Here is a 21855-nt window from a genome sequence, read left to right as displayed (position 1 = left end):
CTGGGCTGCGAATTTGGCCAACGTCATTTCACCTTACTTTCTGAATGCCCAAAATCTGACCATACTGGGTGATTTAAATCTCCATTTGGAGGACACATCAAATAGCACGGTTGTCAACCTTCTGGAAGATTTGAATACTCTTAACATGACACTGCGGAATGAGGGTCCCACTCACCAAGCTGGCCATTTGCTGGACCCAATAATATCCAACTTACAGGAACTAAAATGGTTGAAAACCGACCCCATCTGTTGGTCGGATCACTTTTTAACCCTTTTTAGCATTACCCCTACTGACCCTAAGCCGTCACTTTCTGCTCGGCCCCCAATTCTTATGAGAAATTGGAAAAGGTTAGATCTGTCCGAGTTGCAGAGTGCACTAAAGATTCACCCCCCCGTCTTGGGCACCGATATGGAAACGATTGCGCGTGAAGCCCATACTTGGCTGGAGAGAGCAGTCGACATCTGTTTGCCCGCTACTAAGTGCAGAGGCAATGTTCATCGCCCTCCAGCACCTTGGTACAATGATGAATTACAACTAGAAAAAACCAAGTGTAAGGTATTAGAGCGGAAGTGGCGTAAACATTACGATCCTTTAACAAAGGAATTTTATCGTAGTGCCAGAAACCTCTACCACAGAGCCTGCACTAGAGCTAAGGCTTGTTACATAACTGAGACTATCAACACAGCCGCAAACAAAGCACGGACTCTCTTTAACACTGTTAAGGAACTGGCCGGAGCAAATTCTATGGCTGCCGCACCTCCCCTGACCCCTCAAAAATGTCAAAATCTTGCCACGTATTTTGTGGAAAAGATAGAGAAGATTATGGCCAATATTAATCCTCTGATGAGGGACGATGGGGAAGTTCCGTCCCCACATTTGGCAAATCAAATAGGACCACGGCTTGACTCCTGGCCACTTATTTCCTTGGACATTCTGAAATCCTTAGTTGCGTCCATTAAATCAGGCTCTCCCTGTGATCCTCTCCCCATCAACATCCTGAGGCAGCTGGATGACCCAGCTCTGGGGATTATTGCTGATACATTAAATGCCTCCATTCATCTGGCAATTGTTCCTGCGGCTTGGAAGCATGCCATGGTCAGCCCCCTATTGAAAAAGCCGGCGGCTGATCCTGAGGTGCTGGCCAACTACCGCCCAATTTCCCTGTTACCTGCGTTCTCTAAGATCTTAGAGAAGCACATTCACGGTGTACTCTCAATGTACACGGAGAACAATAATCTACTCCATTTTACTCAGTCAGGTTTTAGGGCAGGCCATTCCACCGAGTCCGCCCTCTTGGGAGTCACCGAAAAGATTAGGGGACTTTTGGATGAGGGGCAAACGGTTGCTCTTGTCTTACTTGATCTTAGTGCGGCCTTTGACACCATCTCACACAACAGACTACTTGCTAGGCTGAGTGATGATGGTGTCGGAGGGAAAGCGCTTGACTGGATCGCGTCCTACTTGAGCAACCGGACGTTTCAGATCTCGTCCTCGCAAGCTCAGTCAGACACCTTTCTGTCTCCACATGGTGTGCCTCAGGGCTCAATCCTGAGCCCGTTGTTTTTTAATCTGTATCTCCGCCCACTCGCTGATCTAGCTGAGCGAGTTGGCCTAGAACTTATGTCTTACGCGGATGATTCGCAGATTATTTTTTCCCTTACCAACGCACAGCCTTCATCCCCCTCTGCGTTGAAAACAGGCCTTCAGGAAGTCTTCAGCTGGATGTCAACTAATCAGCTGAAGCTTAACGGGGAGAAGACGGAGATTCTTCTCCTAGGGAAAAAGAGAGATCTATGGCAGGATACCCATTGGCCGTCCTCCCTGGGTGATTTTCCCTGCCCGGCCACTCAAGTCAGAAACTTAGGGGTATGCATTGATGACTCTTTATCAATGAAACAGCAGGTAAACAAAGTAGCTGGTACGTGCTTCACCATCCTGAAATGGTTACGGAAGATCATTTGGATGCTGCCTATGGATACCCAGAAGACCGTAGTCAATGCACTGATTACATCTAGGCTTGACTACGGTAACATCTTATACCTGGGCTCCAATTTAGCTGTGATCAGGCGGCTCCAATTGGTCCAAAATTCCGCCGCCAGGCTGCTTTGTAAGATCCCTAGGACAGCTAGGATATCAAAGCACCTAAAGGATCTTCACTGGCTTAGGGTTGAGAACCGGGTCCGGTTCAAAGCATTGACCTACATGTTTAGGATCAAGGCAGGGACTGCACCAAAGTACCTGCAGAATCTGGTTAGGCCCTACGTTCCTGAACGAAACCTCCGTTCTTCAAATGGAGCCAACTTTGTGGTTCCTAGATTTAAACTGGCCCGTATGGGGGGAAAGTCTTTCTCCCATCTGGGACCAGTTCTTTGGAACTCTTTGCCTCTAGCCCTGCGTAAGGAGGTAAATCTTGCCAGTTTCAAGAAAGGTGTAAAAACCTGGCTTTTTGATAAATAATTGCAGGCTTCTAATGGGTTGTTTTCTGCGCTTTCGGTGTTTTTTCAGCTTTCACATCTGTTGCGCCGGGATACCCTTTGTGGGTATCTGTGCGCATTATAAGTGCAAAATATAAAATAAAATAAATAATAGCCAAAATATAAGGGGATTCAAGAAAACTCTCATTTCTCCATCACACATGACCTCCACACATGGCTCGACCATATATTTTATAGTTTGCAGTTCCTTACACAGACCACACGGGCACCCTATGTAGGCAGAACAATTTTAGACCACAGTGCATTGGAGATCACATTCACATGGGGGCATGTCCCAGGCCCGGTCCCTACATGGAGACTAGATCCTCACCACTTGGAAGATGGGGTATTTCAGGAAGCACTAGCCTCCACCATAACACACTATTTCATGAAAAAATGCCGGTACAGCGTCATCTATATGACTGGAATGGTAGTACTCAGGGGCATGGCCATTATTACCTCCACAGGAGCCCGACAACAGGTCAACCAAGAATTGCAGGCGGCTGAGGACAAATTGCACACACTCAAAACTGGGGCGGCCTGTGATCTCATGGTAAAACCAGAACTCCAAGAGGCCTGCATAAAATATGCGGAACTATTGGACAAACTACACATAGTAGATCACCGCACCAATTTACACAAAATAGACGCAGAATCAGACAGACCGGGCACCTTACTGGCACAGATTTTTAGAAATGCCCCCTCCCCACGTCAATAATGGAAATAATGAAGCCACAACATACCAGAGCCACCACACAAACAGAAATTAATAAAGCTTTCCATGACTATTACAGGGCACGTTACACGGCCCCACCACAAATTGATAACCAAGAGATCAACGCCCTTCTAGAAACTATAGACCTCCCACAGGACACTGAGGAGAATAGAAAAATGCTAGCTGACCCTATTACACTAGCTGAAATAAAAGCAGCAATCAAGTGCCTGCCTAATAACAAAACCCCCGGGCAGAATTTTATGTCACTTACACGCAACAACTTGCCCCTACACTGAAGAAAATGTATAAAGAGGCGTTGGAGACACGCACTCTACCCCCCTCAACAACACAAGCACTAATAACTTTTTTGCCCAAGCCCGGGAGGGACCACACTAAGCTGTCTACTTACTGGCCACTGTTAAATACTGAGGATAAGATTTGGAGTACCATGCTAGCCAACCACCTACAGCCTGTTGTAGCCAAGTTAGTACATATAGATCAATGTGGATTTGTCCCAGTGCGTAGCACATCTTTAAATATACGCAGGCTATGCACTATGATGTACACCTGTACTGCAGAAGTCCCAGAAGCAGGATGTATCATGCTAGATATTACCCTGGCATTCAACACATTGGGCTGGGACTATACCCTTGCTACGTTTCGGAAATTCGGGATTCCGCAAGACTTCACTCGATGGATCCAACTGCTATACCACCTTCCAACACCAAGGGGACGCATGGGATTGCATATTTTAGAACCATATCAAATACAGAGGGGAAAAAGACAGGGTTGTCCCCCTTCACCTATATTGTTTGTTCTTGCCCTCGGACCTTTAGCCCACAAACTATGGGCATCATCGGTGGGATGGGATATTACCCTAACTGGCACTCACCACACACTCTCACTCTATGCTGATGACATCATCCTTTACACCAGGAGACTGCAAAATAATTTGGACACTGTGGCGCAGCTCTTCACACAATTTGAACACATAGTGGGGTTGGCAATCAATTACGAAAAATAATTTGCCTTTCCTTTTGGCACAAATACTGAGGAACTGACTATACCATTTGGAAACCGTGAAATAACAATATCCCATAACACTTTAAAATATTTAGGGATACAAATATATAGAACTTAGGGCCATATGTATGAACACATTTTACCATAGACACAGAATGGGTAAAACCCTTTGATACATCTGGCCCTAAAACAGAAGATATAGAAGTACCCTGCAAAAGATGATAAGCTCACTGAGGGCTCAAGTCACATTTTGGACATCCTTTCCTCTCTCAGTGGCAGGAAGACTGGCAATCTTGAAAATGGTAATGCTCCTGTGTTTACTCTATTTTTTCACAAACCTCCCAGTGATAATCCTTAAAGCTTTATTTACAACATTGAACACACTGCTGCCCAGTTTATTATGGGGTCGCAGACGTATTAGCTTAGCGAAGCTGCTACATCAGACGCTGGGGCCCCAGATTTGTATGCATATTGTTTATCAACGCAACTGCAATGGCTCTCGTATTGCTTAGCAGGCCGCAATCTACAGGAAACTGCTTATTCGAAGCGGATGCTAGCACAGACTGCTTTGCCCAGGTAGTGCTATTCCACCTTCTGCAGGAATGCTACTTAAAACAGCACTTGCACACTGGAGCAGGCATTGAAATACATTAACGCTACCCCTATGTATGCCCCCAATATACCACTATTGGGTATCCACAATAATCTGGGTACACTTACCACCCGCAAGTTGGAACCCTGGTTGCTGACCAGAGTGAATACAGTGGGGGACCTCCTTGGGGACAAAATGTTACTCTTGCAAACAGATATCACAAACGAACAGGGGTCACTGAAGCACTATTTTTAATACATGCGAGTCTGGTGCGTTATATTAAAGACAATGGGCACCCCACAGGTCTGAACCAAATACACAGAAGATGGTCCATCTGATGTACGTTATGGGGAAAGGAAGCCATCTAACCCGCTGGCTTTATCGTGGGATACGCACACACCGACCATCCCCACTAACTGCATCATGCACAAAATGGGATCAAGACATTGACAGACCGCTATCAGACAAAGAGTGGACAACGATACTAGAATAGCCAAAATGAATATCCAGTAAAACCTGTTTTTTTTTTATTTCAAATCATTTTATTTAATCAAGAAATGACAAAGAATAAGAAGTACATAATAGAATAAAAGTGACACAGTTGATCCCAGAGAAAACAATCAATCAGAGGCGAATCTTGAAGCATAAGTATAGTAAATGCATTCCTAGATAAAGTAGCCTGTTATATGAACAAATTAGGTAAAGGCTAATATCAGAGCAATAATCAAATGTATCACTATCAGTTGTAATAGTCGGGGGCAAGGAAGGAGAAAGAGCTGAAGAAAGAAGAAAGAAAGAAAGACCAAGAGAAAAAATGGAAGGGGACAGAAGACAGTAAAGAGAAAGAAGAAGAAGAAAAAGAAAAAGAAGGATTCCCAACGAACCAACCAAACACGCAGAACACAAGACGCCACTTAAACAGACACATCAAAAGGAAACTGAGCAACCAACCCTTTTGATGACAAATCCATATAATTATCCAAAGCTTCCCAGACCTTACTAGAGATAGAAGGAGAAAAGTGAGCTCGATCAACCGAGGTGTGAGCACTACGCAAAAAGGAGACCCAAGCCCACCAAGTATGATATGAAACAGAAGAAAAGGATTTCCATTCCATAAGTATGACTTTCACCGCAACAGTCAAAAGGAAATCCAACAACTGTAATTCCATCGGATCCAAGGGGAGAGGAACAGGGGCAGCCCATGGACCCAATAATATTAATGGAAAAGAGAGTTGAAACTCAATACCAAAGATGAGAGAAAGATGTTTATGAATGAGGTTCCAAAAAGGTTGAAGAAGGGAACACTCAAAAAACATATGCTGAAAATCACCCCTCGACAATCCACAGCTCCAGCATAAGTTATCATCTTTGAGATTGAGCGAATGTAAACGAACAGGCGTCCAATGAAGGAGGTTGATAGAGAAAAATTTAGATTGCATTAATGATGGGGCAATTTTGTTCCGAAGAGAAAGTTTACCAATCTGTTACCAGGTATCTGAAGAAATATGATCCGTAACTCCATGATCAAAATGATGTAGCCATTTTTGTTGAGCAACCGTCTGAGCGGGCAATGAAACAGATGATAAAAAATGATAGATTTTGGAGGCTACGTGACCAGATTTAATCCAGATATGAAAAAGAGAAATGGTAGAAGAGGTAGGATGAAGATGTACCTTAGCGAGTGCCACTTTAATTTTAAGAAACGTATACAAATCTAAGTTAGTTAAAGAATGCTTTAGCGCCAAAGTGGAAAAGGGTAATGGTTCATTAGTAGCATCATCAAGATGGTGAACAAGGGCAATCCCTTTAGCAGCCCAATATGACATGAGAGTGGGAGTAAGATCAAGTTTAAGTTTAGAGTTCCGCCAAATAGACGACCACCTAGTTTTATGTAGTGGGATTGCCACTTTCTTGTCGACACTCCGGACCGCAGCAATTGTATCAAGAATTATAGAACGAGAAAACAGGAGATGCAAAGTAGACGTGGTGCAGAAAGAGGCAGTCGGCAAAGGAGACGCTAATTCCCGTTCTATTAACAGCCAAGAGGGAACAGGAAGAGGTGGAGGAGAGAACCACAGAGCACCTTGAGAAGCCAAAAAGGCAGTTTGGTATTTTCCCCAATCAGGAAAATTACAACCTCCCATATCACAAGGTCGTCTCAAAAATTTGTAAGCAATTCGAGCCCGTTTGTCATTCAACAAAAACTTAGAGGTCAGGACATCAAGTTCACGAAAAAAGGAATCTGATAACCTAACCGGAAGCATGGACGAAACAAAATTAATAATGGGTGTTATCATCATTTTAAGAGTCTGGAGGCGACCCCACCAGGAAATGTGTTTCGGGGACCAGGTATCCAAAAGACGACGCACTTTAAGAAGAGTCTGGGATTCGTTATAGGCAGTAGTGGCGTATAAGGAAGAACAGAAATAAATACCTAAGTATTTTAAATGTGTAGACTGCCATTTAAAACCCGCAGAGCCCATATGTGAAGGGAAACAATATGCATTCAAAGGGAACATTTCCGTCTTATCTTTGTTTAAGGTATAGCCTGAAACCTTAGAGAAGAGGGAGATGGTATGTGAAATAGCAGGAATTGCCAAGGCGATATCGTCTGAGAAAATAAGAACATTGTCCGCGTAGGCAGCAGTTTTTAGACAGTGAGGCCCAAAAGAAAAACCTTTAATGTCTGGGTTTAACTCAATCAATCTGAGAAGAGGATCAATAGATAGTAAAAACAAAAGCGGAGATAAAGGACAACATTGTCTAGTGCCCTGACGAAGATTAAAAAAGGACGACGTAGCACCATTAACTCGGATGTTAGCTCTAGGTTGAGAATATAAGGACATCACCATATTAATGAAGGAATCACCAAGGTTATGCGCACACAAGACAGCACGAAGAAACGGCCAAGAAACCTTGTCAAAGGCCTTTTCAGCGTCAAGGGCCAGGGCTGCGGCAGGGAGTTGAGATCGTTTAGCCGAACCAAGAATATGACAAAAAGTGCGTATATTATCGCGAGCAAGACGACCCTTCACAAAACCGGCTTGAGAGGGATGAACAAGATGGGGAATAAAGGCTTCCAATCGTTTGGCAAGGATCTTAGCAAAAATCTTAGCTTCCATGTTGAGAAGAGAAATAGGGCGAACATTTTTGGGATCTGAATGATCCTTTCCTTCTTTTGGAATCACTACAATAGTAGCATCAGCTGCAGTACCAGAGACAGACCCATCTTTAACAAAAGAATCAAAGACAGATTGCAATTTGGGAACAAGCGCAGGGAGAAAAGTTTTATAAAAAAGAATAGGGTAGCCATCAGGACCGGGGGCTTTGCCAGAACGAGTAGCTTTAATGGCGGTAATAATTTCCTCAGGGGAAATCGGGGCATTTAAAAAGTTACGATCATCCTCAGAAACCGTCTGCACCGGAACAGCTTTTAAAAAGTCTTGACACTGCTCAAAAGGGGTTTGATTAGAGGGAGTGTATAAGTTGTTATAAAAATCACGAAAAACTTCAAGAATTTCCCCAGTCTGAAATTTTTTAGAGCCCGAGTGGTCCGTAATAGAAGAAATTTGAGAGGACTTAAATGAGAAATCTTGAAATTTTAATGTAGCTGCAAGAATCTTCCCAGCTCGATTCTTCAACAGAAGTCTTTTGGATTTCTGCGCTTGTACTCCAATATGGGCTCTTTTGGTCACTATAGTATTATATTTGTATTTTAATTGTTTGATTAATTGTAGACAGGATGCATCCCTAGATTGTCTAAAGGTAGATTCCAAAGTTTTAATTTCATTTGATATATCTGTAAGCTCTTTTTTAATATCAGAATTCCGTTTGGACATACATTTAATAACCTGACCACGGAAAGTGCATTTAAACGAATCCCAGAGGACAATTGGGGAAGAGACTGAGCCTTCATTCTCATGGAAAAAAGTTTCTATTGCCTTAGAGAATTCATGAACCTGAGCAGAATCATGCAAAACTTCTGTATTTAATCTCCACGAGCGAGCACGGGATTTAGGCGCAAAGGACAACAAGGTAAAAGTAACCGCCGCGTGATCAGAAATCAAAATAGGATGAATAAGCGGAGAAGAGGAAGACGAAACAAGAGAAGAGTGAACAAGTAGATAGTCGATACGAGAAAAGGAAGAGTGAGGTGAAGAAAAGAAAGAAAAGTCACTACCAGTGGGATTGTGAAGACGCCATATATCTTGAAGCTGAGTGAGGCAACACATGTTAAGCATTTGTTTATGGGATTTTGGAGGACGAAACTGAAAAGCTGAGTTCCTATCCAAAATGGGATCCATCGGTAAATTAAAATCACCGCCAACAATCAGATTCCCAGCATGTGGGGTATCATTTCATTTTTTGGTAATCGATTTCCAAAAGGACGGATCGTCAACGTTAGGGGCATAGATATTCATCACATAAAGATCGTTATGTCCATCAGACAATTTAGTTAACAGCCAGCGACCTTCAGCATCGTGATCAGAAGAAATTATAGATAAACCTGAAGTCTTGGAAATTAATGTAATGACCCCATTACGTTTGCCAGAGGCATCAGAACAACATACATCAGAAACCCATTCTTTCTTCAAAAATAACGCCTCTCTGGTAGAGACCTTGGTCTCTTGAAAAAGGATCAAGTCCGAAGAAAGAGATTTACAATAATCTAAGAGTTTCGATCTCTTCACCGGGTGATTTAAACCCTTAACATTAAGGGATAGCACATTCAAACCCGGCATGGAAGTATATAGAACAAAAGAGAAAAGACACCATAGATGACAGAGAAATAACCAACGGCACAGAGACACTCAACCAAATAGCAAACAGCAGGAACGAAGAGGGAGAATCCATGTGGGAAATCCGAAAGAAGAAAGAAAGACAGAGAAGAAGAAAAGAGAAGAGAGAGAAGAAATAGCAGGGGAGGCCTGAAAAAGACCCAATTCATACTAGGGAGAACGTGGAAAGGCGAGCTAGAAGCCCGTACAAGGAGGGATAATAAATAATAGCAATAGCCCCAATAGATTGCCTAGTTGATGACAATAAAGTAGGAAAAGGGAACACTCCAAATATAAACAAATAACATCATAATAGTATAAATAAGAACAAGGCAACAAGTAGATCTGCAAAAGCAAACAGAGTTAATTCCGAACATCAAATGTCAATCATATAGTATGTACTAATACTTAGTCAGTATGAAGCTGAAAAAATACAATGTGGTAAAATAAAAAAAAATAAAAAGAATACTCAATTCCATGAAGATAATCATGTGTATCTTAAAAAGAAACGTACAATTAATGAAACAGTCCTTAACTGTATAAAACGTACGATATGGAATTGCAAATTAACAAAGCAAGGAAGAGAATAGAAGAATAGAAAGCGAAAAAGAAAGAGAAGAGATGATACATATCAGAGAGAGGCAACTATTATTAATAGAGAAGCATCAAACAACGAAAACTGACCTGAGATGAATAAAGACATAAAATAGATCACCACTAATGGTGAACACAAGATAATGAGACATAAATAGTGAGTGGCTAAAAAGCAAACAATAGATACCGAATAATATTAATACTAAGGAATTCGATAGTGAAAATACAATATGGAAAAGTAAAAAAGGAATACAAAAAACCATGAGGAGAACTATGGGAAGTCTAAAACAACAGGCAATCAAGGAACAATCCTTAATTGCATAAAACATACAACATGTGATTAAAGTTGAAAAAGCACCAACCGTAGGAAACAGAAAAGGGAGAAAAGAAAGGAAGAGAATAGGAGAATAGAAGGCAAAAAGAAAGTGCAAACGATATACACACTAGAGAGAAGCAACTATGATGACTAGACCAACAACGAACAAAGACACTGACCTGAGATGAAAATCGACAGAAAATATATAACCACAAGAGGTGAAGACAAGATAATGAGACTTAAATAGTAATCGACTGAGAATCAAACAAGAGATACAGAGTAGTAAAGAGTACAAAGATGAAAACTGAGAGAAATATAACGGAGTAAACAACATGACTATGAAGAAAATAGAGAGTCCGAAACAGAACATACAAACTCCAGTAACGGAGTTAGAAATCAATAATGTAATATACTGTCAGCAAGAGAGAGAAGAGGAAACACAGGAATATAGAAAGCCACCATAAAGGAGACAAAAGAAGACATGTCAAGTGCTCGAGGCACCAGGATCCTGCGAAGTCGCTCTCTGAATCTCCATCTGTATCTCCATCTGGTTGTCCAAGAAGGTCGCTAAATCAGCCGGCTCATCGAAAATTCTGGAACGTCCCTTGTAAGTAATGCGGAATTTGGAAGGACCAGCAAAGGAAAAGGGAATGTTCATCTCAGAAAGACGTTTCCGAAGATTAAGGAAGCCCTTCCTCCGGATGACTGTATCCCTGGCAAAGTCCTGAGAGATTGAAATACGATGTCCTTCCCAAACGACATTTTTAGTCTTACGCATATGAGAAAGAATTTGTTCAGTATGTTGATGACGCAATGGCTTAAAAATTATTGCTCTTGGCTGGCAAAGTATCGGGCAACCAATGATATAAAAAATCAATCATAGAGGAAGATGATTTCTCTGCATCTTCCGGCAGACCAAAAATGCGTAGATTAGATCTACGATTGCGGTCCTCCTGCTCAGTGAGATCTTTACGCAAAGCCGCCATTGAACGCTCCAAGTGGCTGAGAGACCTGGATTGCTTCTGTACATTATCCTCTGTAGAACTGATACGTGACTCCGTGGCCGAGACACGAAGAGAAAGGGCTTTGAAGTCGTTCCTAATAGCGGACACCTCCACCTGCAATAAATCTGTATTAGTCTTGGTAGATTGTGCAATATCATGCACCTCATTAAGGCGTGTTAAGATTGTGTCAAGAGTAGAGTTGGTGTCTGACTGAGTAGACTCAGGCGTAGGAGACAATTGCTTAAGTCGTTTAAGCGAGGTACCAACATCTTTTGAGTCTTTATTAGTTGAGGAACGGCCCATATTGGCAGCCATGGAGAGACAGACCCCAAGAAAAATACACAGCCACTTGAGGAAAAGAAGAGGAACCAAACTGCGTAATTCACACCAAAAAAAAGTGAAATGCAGCACACTGAGCGTAAGGAGCGTCAAATAAATGACAACGGTGGACTTATACGAAGAGCAGGCACCCAATTGTATAGTAGAGGCTCATATATAGCAAGAGGGCACAGCAAATACAGCATGAGAAAAAAGCAGCACCAGCACCAGCACCAAAGGACTGCACTGAAGAAATAATAGCATAGGCAACATAATATCTAGCCAAGCAGCACAAGGAGCAGAAAAAAGGAAGAAAAATTTTACCAGTAGCAAGCACCGGCAAGAATGTATCTCAAAAACGGCACCTCTGAGGAGAAAGCGCCGGCTCCGTCACAAGCGGGAAGATGGCGGCCGCTCGTGAAGAGACCGTGCGTCACATCAGCTGGACGAGGAAAACATGCAGCCGTCGGCAGAATTCGCCGAAAATTAGCTCAAACAACTCCTGGCATACTCCGGCCCCAAGGCATGTCTTTCCGGTGAAGAAGGGCAGTCAGGAAGCGGCTGAAGGTCTCCGACGGGCCACACTCGCCTGGGAGCTCAAGCGCGACACGCCATGCTGCTGCGGCGCGCAAGCCACGCCCCCCCAGTAAAACCTGTTTTAAATGTATTCAGTATATGATAACTCAGAGAATGTATTTAACTGGACATGGAATACATGCAATCTTCCCTAACAATTACGCCGTCTTGCCTCAGGTGTCTCGACGCAGGACGCAGATCTCATACACATGCTTTGGTCTTGCCCTGGGCTAGGATGATACTGGAGCGGAATAACTGACACCTTAAAGCAGGTTGCAGGAGACACTGGTTGGCATACAATAGAAACAAGAATACTGGGATTATACCGTTGAAGGAAAGAATACAAAGTACGAGCCAAATTTGCTGATCTGGCTTTGTTACTTACTAAGCGAGGTATTACTAGGAGGTACAAATCCCCCTTGGCCTCAACACTTCTCAGCTGGAAAGAGGAAGCCTACACCCTTGGAGGTTGGCCTGAAGGTGCTCTGTCATCCCAGCTGTGGACCTTTGAGCAGAACCAACGCAGCATGATGCATCACCTCGCAGCGTGCAGCACTTCCCAGATGCAGGACCATGCTTTGCAGCCTGCAGCTTCTTCTGAATCGCCACTTCACAACGCATCCTCAACACGGTCCATGCAACGGTCCACAACCCAGGATTTAAGGTACTTTGTTCAGCTGACCTAACTTGGTCCCTGTAAACGACCCGCACTCCATCGTGGTTGGCCTGAACTTGTGACTTTGTCCCAGTCTGGCGCTGCAGAAACCCACAGCTGAAACTTTGTGCTTTTAGGCACTATTTTCACCTAAATATTTTAAACTGCATACCTCTGTGTCTACTAATTGGATTTTTGTTGTTTTAATCTCAAGTAATCTATTAAATCTTCCTCTATTTTTTAATTGGTGTGGGATTTTTCTTATGTTGTGTTTCCACTTTATTACTGTTGAAGTACTGCATACATACTTTTCACCTTGCCTCACTGCTTTTGTGCCAAACTAACAGAGGGTTAAGCACATGTTATTTGGGGGTTGCTTGTGACTTCACCATGACAGGAAATGTGGTTTCTGCTTTAGTGTTTTCAGTTTTCCCAACCTGTAACCCAATTTCCTGCAATGATGAAAAGTTTCTAGAGGAGGATGTTGTTGTGATTAGGATTTTGATAACTGTCACAAGTGGTGCTGTCACTGATGATGAGTGGTTGCACGCTGTAGATGAGGATGAAACTCTATAAAAGGCTTATTCAGCTAGTAAAAGGCAGCTGGCCAAATTCCAGTGTTTTGGATCCAGGTGTGGATGCGTATTGGCATATTTCACTGAACTGCCGTAGTCAATGACACTGTACACTTTAGTTGTACCTTTGTTCTTGCGGTCCAAAGTTGTGGAATTAGCATGTGAGGGCCACATTAGTTTGTGAAACATGAAGCAAAGGATATGAGTGGTATTTTGGTGGCTGATTTTGGCTAAGTCTGTGGAGCAATTTGTGAAGCTATGCATGTTGTATACTACCAGCGACAAGTCACAAGTTATATTTCTAGCACTGTGGCAACAATTTCTGTGCTGGAAAAGGTCTGCTCTAAAATTGTGGTTGATATTATTGTTGCTTTCTATTTTGTAAGGGATGTGGTCATGCATGGAATAGTAGTAGTAGTTATTGATTATTATGCTTGGTGGTCCAAGGTTTTGTTAGTAGTGAAACTGCATTCATAGTCAAGACATTTTTAGAAAATATATTTTCTAAGGAAGAAGTGCCTCATGAAATTGTCACTGACACAGACCTCTATCCATTTTTAGAGAGTTGAGAGATTTCATCAGGGGCCAAAGGTCACACGTGTTACCACTTTTTTGTACCATCCCTGAAACAATAAGCTAGCGAACGATGCAACTGGGTCATCAAAAATAATATTCAGTTGTCTTTGGTTAATGCATTAGATTGGGTTCCAAAACTAAAGAACCGGTTGTGGGCTACAAACATCACTCCAAATGTCGAAACCAAAGTTTCAACTTTTGTGTTGTAGAGGGGAAGAGTACTGGGTTTTAAAAAGAATAGGTTGTGCCCGGAGAAAAGAGAGTTCTCTCTCAGGGGATCTCCAGTGATAACATTATGCACTAAATAGCCCCGCCCACATCCAGGGAACTGAGAGCAGTTCTTTCAAAGTCACATCTACTTCGCCTCACTTTGGAAAGGCCAAGAAAATTACATGACAGAATTTGTCCTCATATCAAGATAGCACCGACAAGCCAAATGACCCGTCACCCATAGCGGCACCTCAGTGTAATCACTTGTTCTGCCGGTTCCACTACCAACATACCACTCCACTTGGAAAATTCTGCCAAGTTTACCCTCAGTGTCCAAAAGACAAGTCCAGTATACCACTTTGAGCCACCCTGTTGCACGGGGAAATGGATCAGTCTAGCGCTTGCAGATCTCTCTCCTGGCTAAAAGTACAGGAGAAAACAACAGCCCCTCTGTTCTCTATTCAAAAGGCTGAGTGAGACCATTTCCACCCGCATCAGAACCAGCTCTAGACTTAGCTTGATATTGACCCCCACGATGTCCTTTAAAACATTCTCAATGTCCTCCTAAAACCCTCTGACCCAGATCAGGTGAAAAATTAATGTTCATTGTTAGCTTTTAAATGGCCACATCTTTGACATCTGGGGTCGTAGATTTTACAAACTTTGCAATCTTTTCAGGGGCACAATATAGTCTGTTGATGGGGAAAAAGTAATTTTGGGTCTGATTAGCGGGCTAGTCCACAGATTACAACTACTTCAAAGATGGTTGCCACATAAATTGTAGCTCAACCTTCAGGATGATTCCTTCCGATACTGACTGCGGCACCACCATTTTTCTATCTTCGGCATCCAAAAACTTCCAATACCAGATGGCAACCTCCTTACTTTTAGGCCTCATATCCTGCATTACAGACTCGTCTTCGCAAGCGTTCACTATCTCCTGAGTGACAGGAAGACAGCTGAAGATATTTGAACCTCGATAAGGAACCCCCAATCCTAACTTCTAATACTACCCCAGGTAGTACCCCCTGTCCTGAAGGCAGTTCCCCTAAGGTACAGATTCAGGCCCGGCAGAGCAAGGCCCCCCTTCAATAGTCTGAACCTCACATATAAAGCTTTTTATTTTCCCCAGAATCTTGTCTATAGCTGTTCTTGGGAATGTGAGTGGGATGCAATTAAAAAGATATGTCAGCTTGAGGAGAATCGACATTTTAATCAAATTCAATCGCTTCTAGATTGTTAATAACAAATTCTTCCATCTAGCGAGTAAACATCCACCTCCTTTGTCATCTTCCCTAGATTATGCAGCATTATTTCCTGCAGGGGGCTGACAATTAAAATTCCCAGGTACTTAATCTCCACCTGTGCCTTCCCTGTCCAAACTGCAACATTCCATTACATCACCTCAGACTCAGAGTTGCTATAATGCGGGAAACAGAAGGAAATTTACCTGAGCGTCCCTTCTAAGTAGCTGGGCAAATGACTTGATGTAAATATAAAAAAACAGAGGAGAAAGAGGGCAGCGCTGCTGCGTATCACTACGAAAATCAAAACGCCTAGCCAATGACCCATTGAGCATAATTCTGGCTGACAGACAATGTGACATTTGACATGTAAATGTTTTGCAGCCTTAAAGGCTATATTGCCAATGTTTATGAAAGTCCAACCCTTAGAAATCAATTAAACAAGAATAACAAGTGATTTTTAAAAACACAAACACTTTTTGCTTCTTTTTAAAGTAATCTAAGGAATAATACATAGCACTGCAACCTGCATAGGTTGCAGCATTGCAAGAATGTAAATAGAACACTGCGCCTTTAAGGGCCTTCTGACCTCCAATGTCCCATCATGCCCTGTAGATGGCCGTTTACTCAGTTCTTTTTGAGAAGTGAATCAGTTGTATAGTGGTATACATGTATTCTCTTCCGTCGGGGAGGAGTGAGTGTTGCTTATGATTTTAATGGAGATTTCCCAGAGAGAGAACAAGGATTACAGGTAAGAAACCATTGCATCTCGCTCAGGGGATCTCCATAAATAATCATAAGCACTGAATAGCAAGCTTGCCCCTCAAAGATTCCACGAAGGAAGAGATAAAATAGGAGAAAAGTAAAATTAGGCCAACAAATTCTTTAGAGATGCTTGCCTCACCTGGGCATCAGCCTTAGCATCTGAATCAATATAAGTGTCTTGTAAAGTTGTGAACTGATCTCCAACTTGCTGCCTTGCAAATCTCAGCAATTGGGATGCTCCTTAGCAAAGCAGCTAAGGTGTAGTGGGTCCTAGGTTTACCAGATAGGGTCCTATTTGCTTTTCGTTAACTAAGGATTATGCAGCAGACAATCCATCTACATAAAGATTGTTTGGAAGTGGCATTATTGTCCATAGAGGACCATAGTTGACAAAGAGTTGTTTTGATTTTCTGAAGGATTTTGTCCCATCTAGAGATAACTTCAAAACCCTTCTAACATCAAGAGTGTGGAGAGATCTCTCTGCAGGAGAAGAGAGGGGCTGAAAGAATGTAGGTAAAGTAATAGTCTGAGTGACATGAAAATCTGAGACCACCTTAGGGAGAAATTTCGGATGGGTCATCATCACTACCCTGCTGCTGTGGCATACTGTGTAGGGTTCATGTGAACAGAGAGCCTGTATCTCGCTAACTCTGTGCTCAAATGCTTCTTCTTTCAAACTGATTCGCACCAGCCCTCAAACTCCAGACGTGTGCATCCATCAACTTGCTCCACTATGGATATGCTACAAGAGGATACATTTTTGAGAAGCACTTACCTGGATCTCCTTGGTGTGGAAGGCGACAATGAGGAGCAGAAGCAGTCCTGTACAGAAGCTAATGGCACACCTCATAATGATGAAATACACATACCACTGAGGAACAAAAAAGAAAAAGCCTAGTGTTAGAAGGTAGAGCATGTCTTGTACTTCAAAAGCCAATCTCTAGAAAAAGCAATAGGAAGTGGGTGGGAGTCATGGAAGGGGTAGCAAGAGTGTGGTAATTGAAACACAATTTGTTTTAGGGTACTTTTAGCAGGATTTCTCTGTGTACTACAGAGGATCATTTTTAAAGACACTTCTTGCCAGACATTGCAGAGAGCACTTCCTTTGAGCTCCCCCTCCTGCATTTTTAACATCACCCATTGTAGAGAACAGGCTGGTATCTCAGAACCCCTGATGTAATTCAATCCCACTCTCTGCATGTATGCATTTATGTCTGTCATTTGTATGTGTATCGTGCAAACGTAGCCGAAAGGCAGCGGAGGGCTGTATAGGGTCAAAGGCGATGATACAGCCAATATGTGACTGTTTGGAGGGGTAACTGCGCTCTGAGAGTGGAGATAGACTGTTACTTTATCCTCATGCAGATGACGGGATCACACCCCACCAGACATCATAAGTTAAGGAAAGGATAAAAGTTAAGTACCTCTGCCTCGTACACCAGTATGTGAATAGGTCTATATTTTAAACTGCATCACTGGTGCTGAGAAGGCCTGTTCATTCTCATGCAGTTAACAAGGTCAGTCACAACATGCAGTACTCACATTAAGGTCTTGAGTCTGTCTATCACACCCAATGCTAGTCACCATACACAGGCCCTGGGTGTTTGCAACTGGGTAACCTCTATCCTGCCACATGCACACAGTAGATTATCTTACCTTTCAGAGTGTGAGCAAATAGGCAGTTCAGCATGACTAGTACTGAGAGAGAGTGAGAGTAATCAATCCTCCTTTGTGCCAGTTGGGATCACCCATATAATCAGCATACCAATTACTCTTGTGTAGAATCCTGCCTATACGTCTTGCGGTGTGCAGTACCTAGCCAGCCTCAACCTCCTAATAGCGGTAGTGTAGTCTCACCTATGCCAAGTCTCACTCACTTATGTGGTTGCCTTCATAGTGAGCCATATTTTGCAGCTCACTGCTGGACAAGGCAGCCTTATGCAGTTTTGATTAGGCGCGATATTGTGTGTAAACCTTTTTTTATAAAATCCATCGTAGAGTAAGGTCTCCAGAGAAAGTCCTGATACTAGGAGGCACCACAGGGATTCCCCATGGTGGTGGCTTCTATGCTACAATAGCACAATACATTTATCAACAACAGCTAACTAACCTGCACACACTCTAAAATTCAAGATTTTTTTTGATAATCAATTTTATTGTTTTGAAAAGCAAACAGCAAATCAGCATTAGACATGGAAAATGATGAATCACTAGCATTTACAGGAGTATAGCATCTCATGAGTCCCGTCCTCTGAAGGTATACACAGATACAGAAACTGAGCAGAGTATTTTAATCATTCCACAGTACCCAGCCATTTTCCCCACCCCCTTACGGTTTTACTTGGGACAACCTCGTGCTGCATACAGGGTTTTTCTTGAGTCGCGCACCAGTCTACCCACCTCCACCACTTCCCGAGGCCAGGTGGGTCCGGACATTACCACTCCGCCACTATGTCGTGTTTAGCTACAGTCATGGCTGTGTTAAAAAATAGTTTTTCATTACTGGACCCATGCAGTCCATCTATGATCCCAATAGGGAGTGACGGGGGTCGTGGGGAACCACCCAACCCAGGAATTCTGTGATCACCTCATCGATATCACCCCAGAATCGCGCCAAGCGGGGGCATGACCAGACCATATGGAAAAAGTCGGCTGGGGCATGGCCACACCTCGCACAGGATGCATCCGAGCACAGGCCCACCCGGTGAAGGCGCAAGGGGGTGAGATGTGCAGCATGCAAGTAGTATAGTTGAGTCAGTAGGAGTTTGGCAGATGCAGTGACTGTCTTGGGCGCAATGAGGGCGTCACACAAGTCTTCTTCATCAAGGGGACCCACCCACTCTTCCCAATGGTCTCTCAACTTGTCCAGTGTAGTGGGGGTGTTGTTGACCAAAGTTTGGTAAATGCGAGAGATACCCACTTTGCCCAAGTCACCCAAGCATAGTCTGTGCCTTGGTAGAGCTATATTCAGGGAGCCTAGTATCATCTGTGATATGCACGTGAAGGGCATGCTGCAGCTGTAAGTATTTGTAGAATTGGAATGGGTGGAGGGAGTAAGGGGTCTGGAGGTCTTGAAATGAACACATGTGGCTGCTAGCCCAGACATCCCCAAGTTGTGAGATTCCAATAAGGTCCCATGATTTAAACCCTTGCTGCCCACTAACCTCTTGGAGCAAGTGTTCTGCCAGATGGGTGTACATTGGATCAGCTTGCGCGTCCAGCGAGTATGACGCAATGAGGCCCACCAGGCCAACAACACGGAACGCATCACGTCCAGTAGCTGAGATCGAATGGACCTCCCAAACATCAGTGATTGGATTTTGGGTAGACCTAGTTCGCTCAGCTCGAGTCGGTAAGCAGGGTCAGACTAACCCCTGTTGAACCGAATCGTGGATAACTATGAGACGTGCAGTCAAGAAATAGAGGTGCATCATCCCCATACCCCCATCAAAGGCGGGGATCAGACATAGGGTCAGGGTCAAGCGCGCCCGCTCCCCACCACAGAGAAATTGGGTGGCAAGACTGTCCAGCTCTCGAAACCAGGCTCTAGGAAAGCAGAAGGGGGCGTTCTGGAAGATGTAAAGAAATCTGGGGAGGATCATCATTTTGAACAAGGCGACCCTCCCCAGGGGATTCAGTGGCAGCGTCTTCCACTTTTGAAGATCCACTTTAGCCTTCTTCACCAATGGGGTGACGTTGAGAGAGCAGCCCAGTTCAGGAAGAAGGGTGACCCATATCCCCAAATATTTGAATGATTGACTCCGAAGCGGTATGGTGGACAGCCAATCGTAACAGTCCCTGGATAGGTACAGTGGGACCAATACCGACTTCCCCGGGTTCAGACGGATGCCGGATGCTTTCCCGAAGGACTGCAGGATCAGCCTCTGACAGCACACCATTGACCAACACACGTGCCCGTGGCTGGGCATTGAGGACACGGACCAGCACCCTAAAGTGGGGTCCAAACCCCATCTCGGCCAACACGTCCATTAGGTACGCCCAGTCCACCGAGACAAAGGCCTTTTCAAAGTCTATGAGAAGGAGTGCTAGGTATGGAGTGAGTAAATGTCGATGAGCTAGGGCCAGCTGTAACCTCCTAAGACAGTGTTGGGTACCTTGCATGGGCATGAAGCCGCACTTATCCGGGTGAACCAGCAGGGACATATAGGGCTTCAGTCGTTGGGCGAGAATAGTGGCGTACAGCTTGATCTCCATGTTGATGAGGGAGATGGGACGATAGTCTGCGCAGTGACTGGAGGGTGGCTGAGATTTCAGTAGGACCACAATGGTGGTGATGTCCGTCTCGGGTGGAAAGGAACCCTTCTCCAATGCTTCATCGAATAAGTCGGACAGGTGGGGCACAAGAGTTTTGCGATACAGCACGTAATATTCTTGGGGAAGGCCGTCTGGGCCTGGGATCTTGCCCGACGAGGTGAGGGAGATTGCTTCATTGATTTCCTCCCGAGAAATGGGGAGATCCAGGTCTTTCTGGGCGGCAGAACCCATCCGAGGGAGACGCACATTTCCTTGCTCGAGGAGGGCGGAGAGGGACAGGCCCGGGGCTCTTGCTGTGTAGAGTCGTTGGTAGTACTGGACGAAGGTGCGGGCCATCTCCAGTGGGGCGTTGTGTACCGCTCCGTCCTCATCCACCACCTCCGAGATAATGCGGTTCTCCCTGGGGTATGTGGCTAATCTATGTAGGATTGTGCCATTTTTGTCTCCCCAGCCATAGACTCTTGCTACTCATGATCTCCAAAGGAGCTTAGCAGCCTCTAGGGATAACTGTTTGATCTCTGCCCAGAGGTGAGTGAGTTGTCGGGCACGGAAAATGTTGTGAGGCATGGGAGGGAACTGCCGACGCCTCCGTGAGGTGATTTCCCGCAGTTGTGCCTGTCTCTGGCTTTTGAGCTGGCCCTTCACAACACCCTGAATGGTAGCCTTACCTGCCGCCCATAGGGTACCTGGAGAAGCTAGCGACCCTTTATTAGTGAGAAAATACTGCTTGAGCTCCGTCCCTGGCAGCTTTTTAAAGTCCTTATCTTGGAGGAACCATGCGTTCATTCTCCATTTTGGTGGGCCTAGGGGACAGGAGCCCCTGTACTAAGAAGCACTGGGGAGTGGTCAGAAATCCCCTTGGGAAGGATACGGACATCCAGAATCGCAGAGCAGTCGGTCAAGGGGACAAAACTCGCATCTACACAAGCCTGTGAATGGTGCACTGCAGAGGTGTGGGTGAATTGGGATATGCGGGGGTGCTAGGTACGCCAAGCATCACAGAGGCCCAGAGACTCGGACCAGTTCCGTAGTTGCTTCGACTGCGCCACTCTATTGTTAGAGGGAGGGGCTGTTGTGTCAAGGGTCAGGAAGGAAACCACATTAAAATCACCTCCAGTGATGGTAGGGCCCAAGGGCAAGGCAGTCAGCAGGGCCCCAGTGTGC

At 44.2% G+C, this 21855-nt stretch overlaps 1 protein-coding gene across 1 annotated transcript in view; it reads right to left on the bottom strand.

Annotated features, from left to right (window-relative positions):
• The window catches only part of KCNN4 (potassium calcium-activated channel subfamily N member 4), a 610224-nt gene that overhangs the window by 358168 nt on the left and 230201 nt on the right, over positions 1–21855 (bottom strand). Inside the window, exon 2 of the mRNA XM_078655496.1 lies at positions 17192–17287. Coding sequence (XP_078511622.1) covers positions 17192–17287 — 96 coding nt within the window. The remainder of the gene's footprint in view (positions 1–17191; positions 17288–21855) is intronic.

The sequence above is a fragment of the Lissotriton helveticus genome, chromosome 7 (assembly GCF_964261635.1).
Source record: "Lissotriton helveticus chromosome 7, aLisHel1.1, whole genome shotgun sequence".
In the NCBI taxonomy this organism is placed as follows: Eukaryota; Metazoa; Chordata; class Amphibia; order Caudata; family Salamandridae; genus Lissotriton; species Lissotriton helveticus.
The sequence above is the reverse complement of the archived record's forward strand: the minus strand, read 5'-3'. Positions and strand labels throughout refer to the sequence as shown.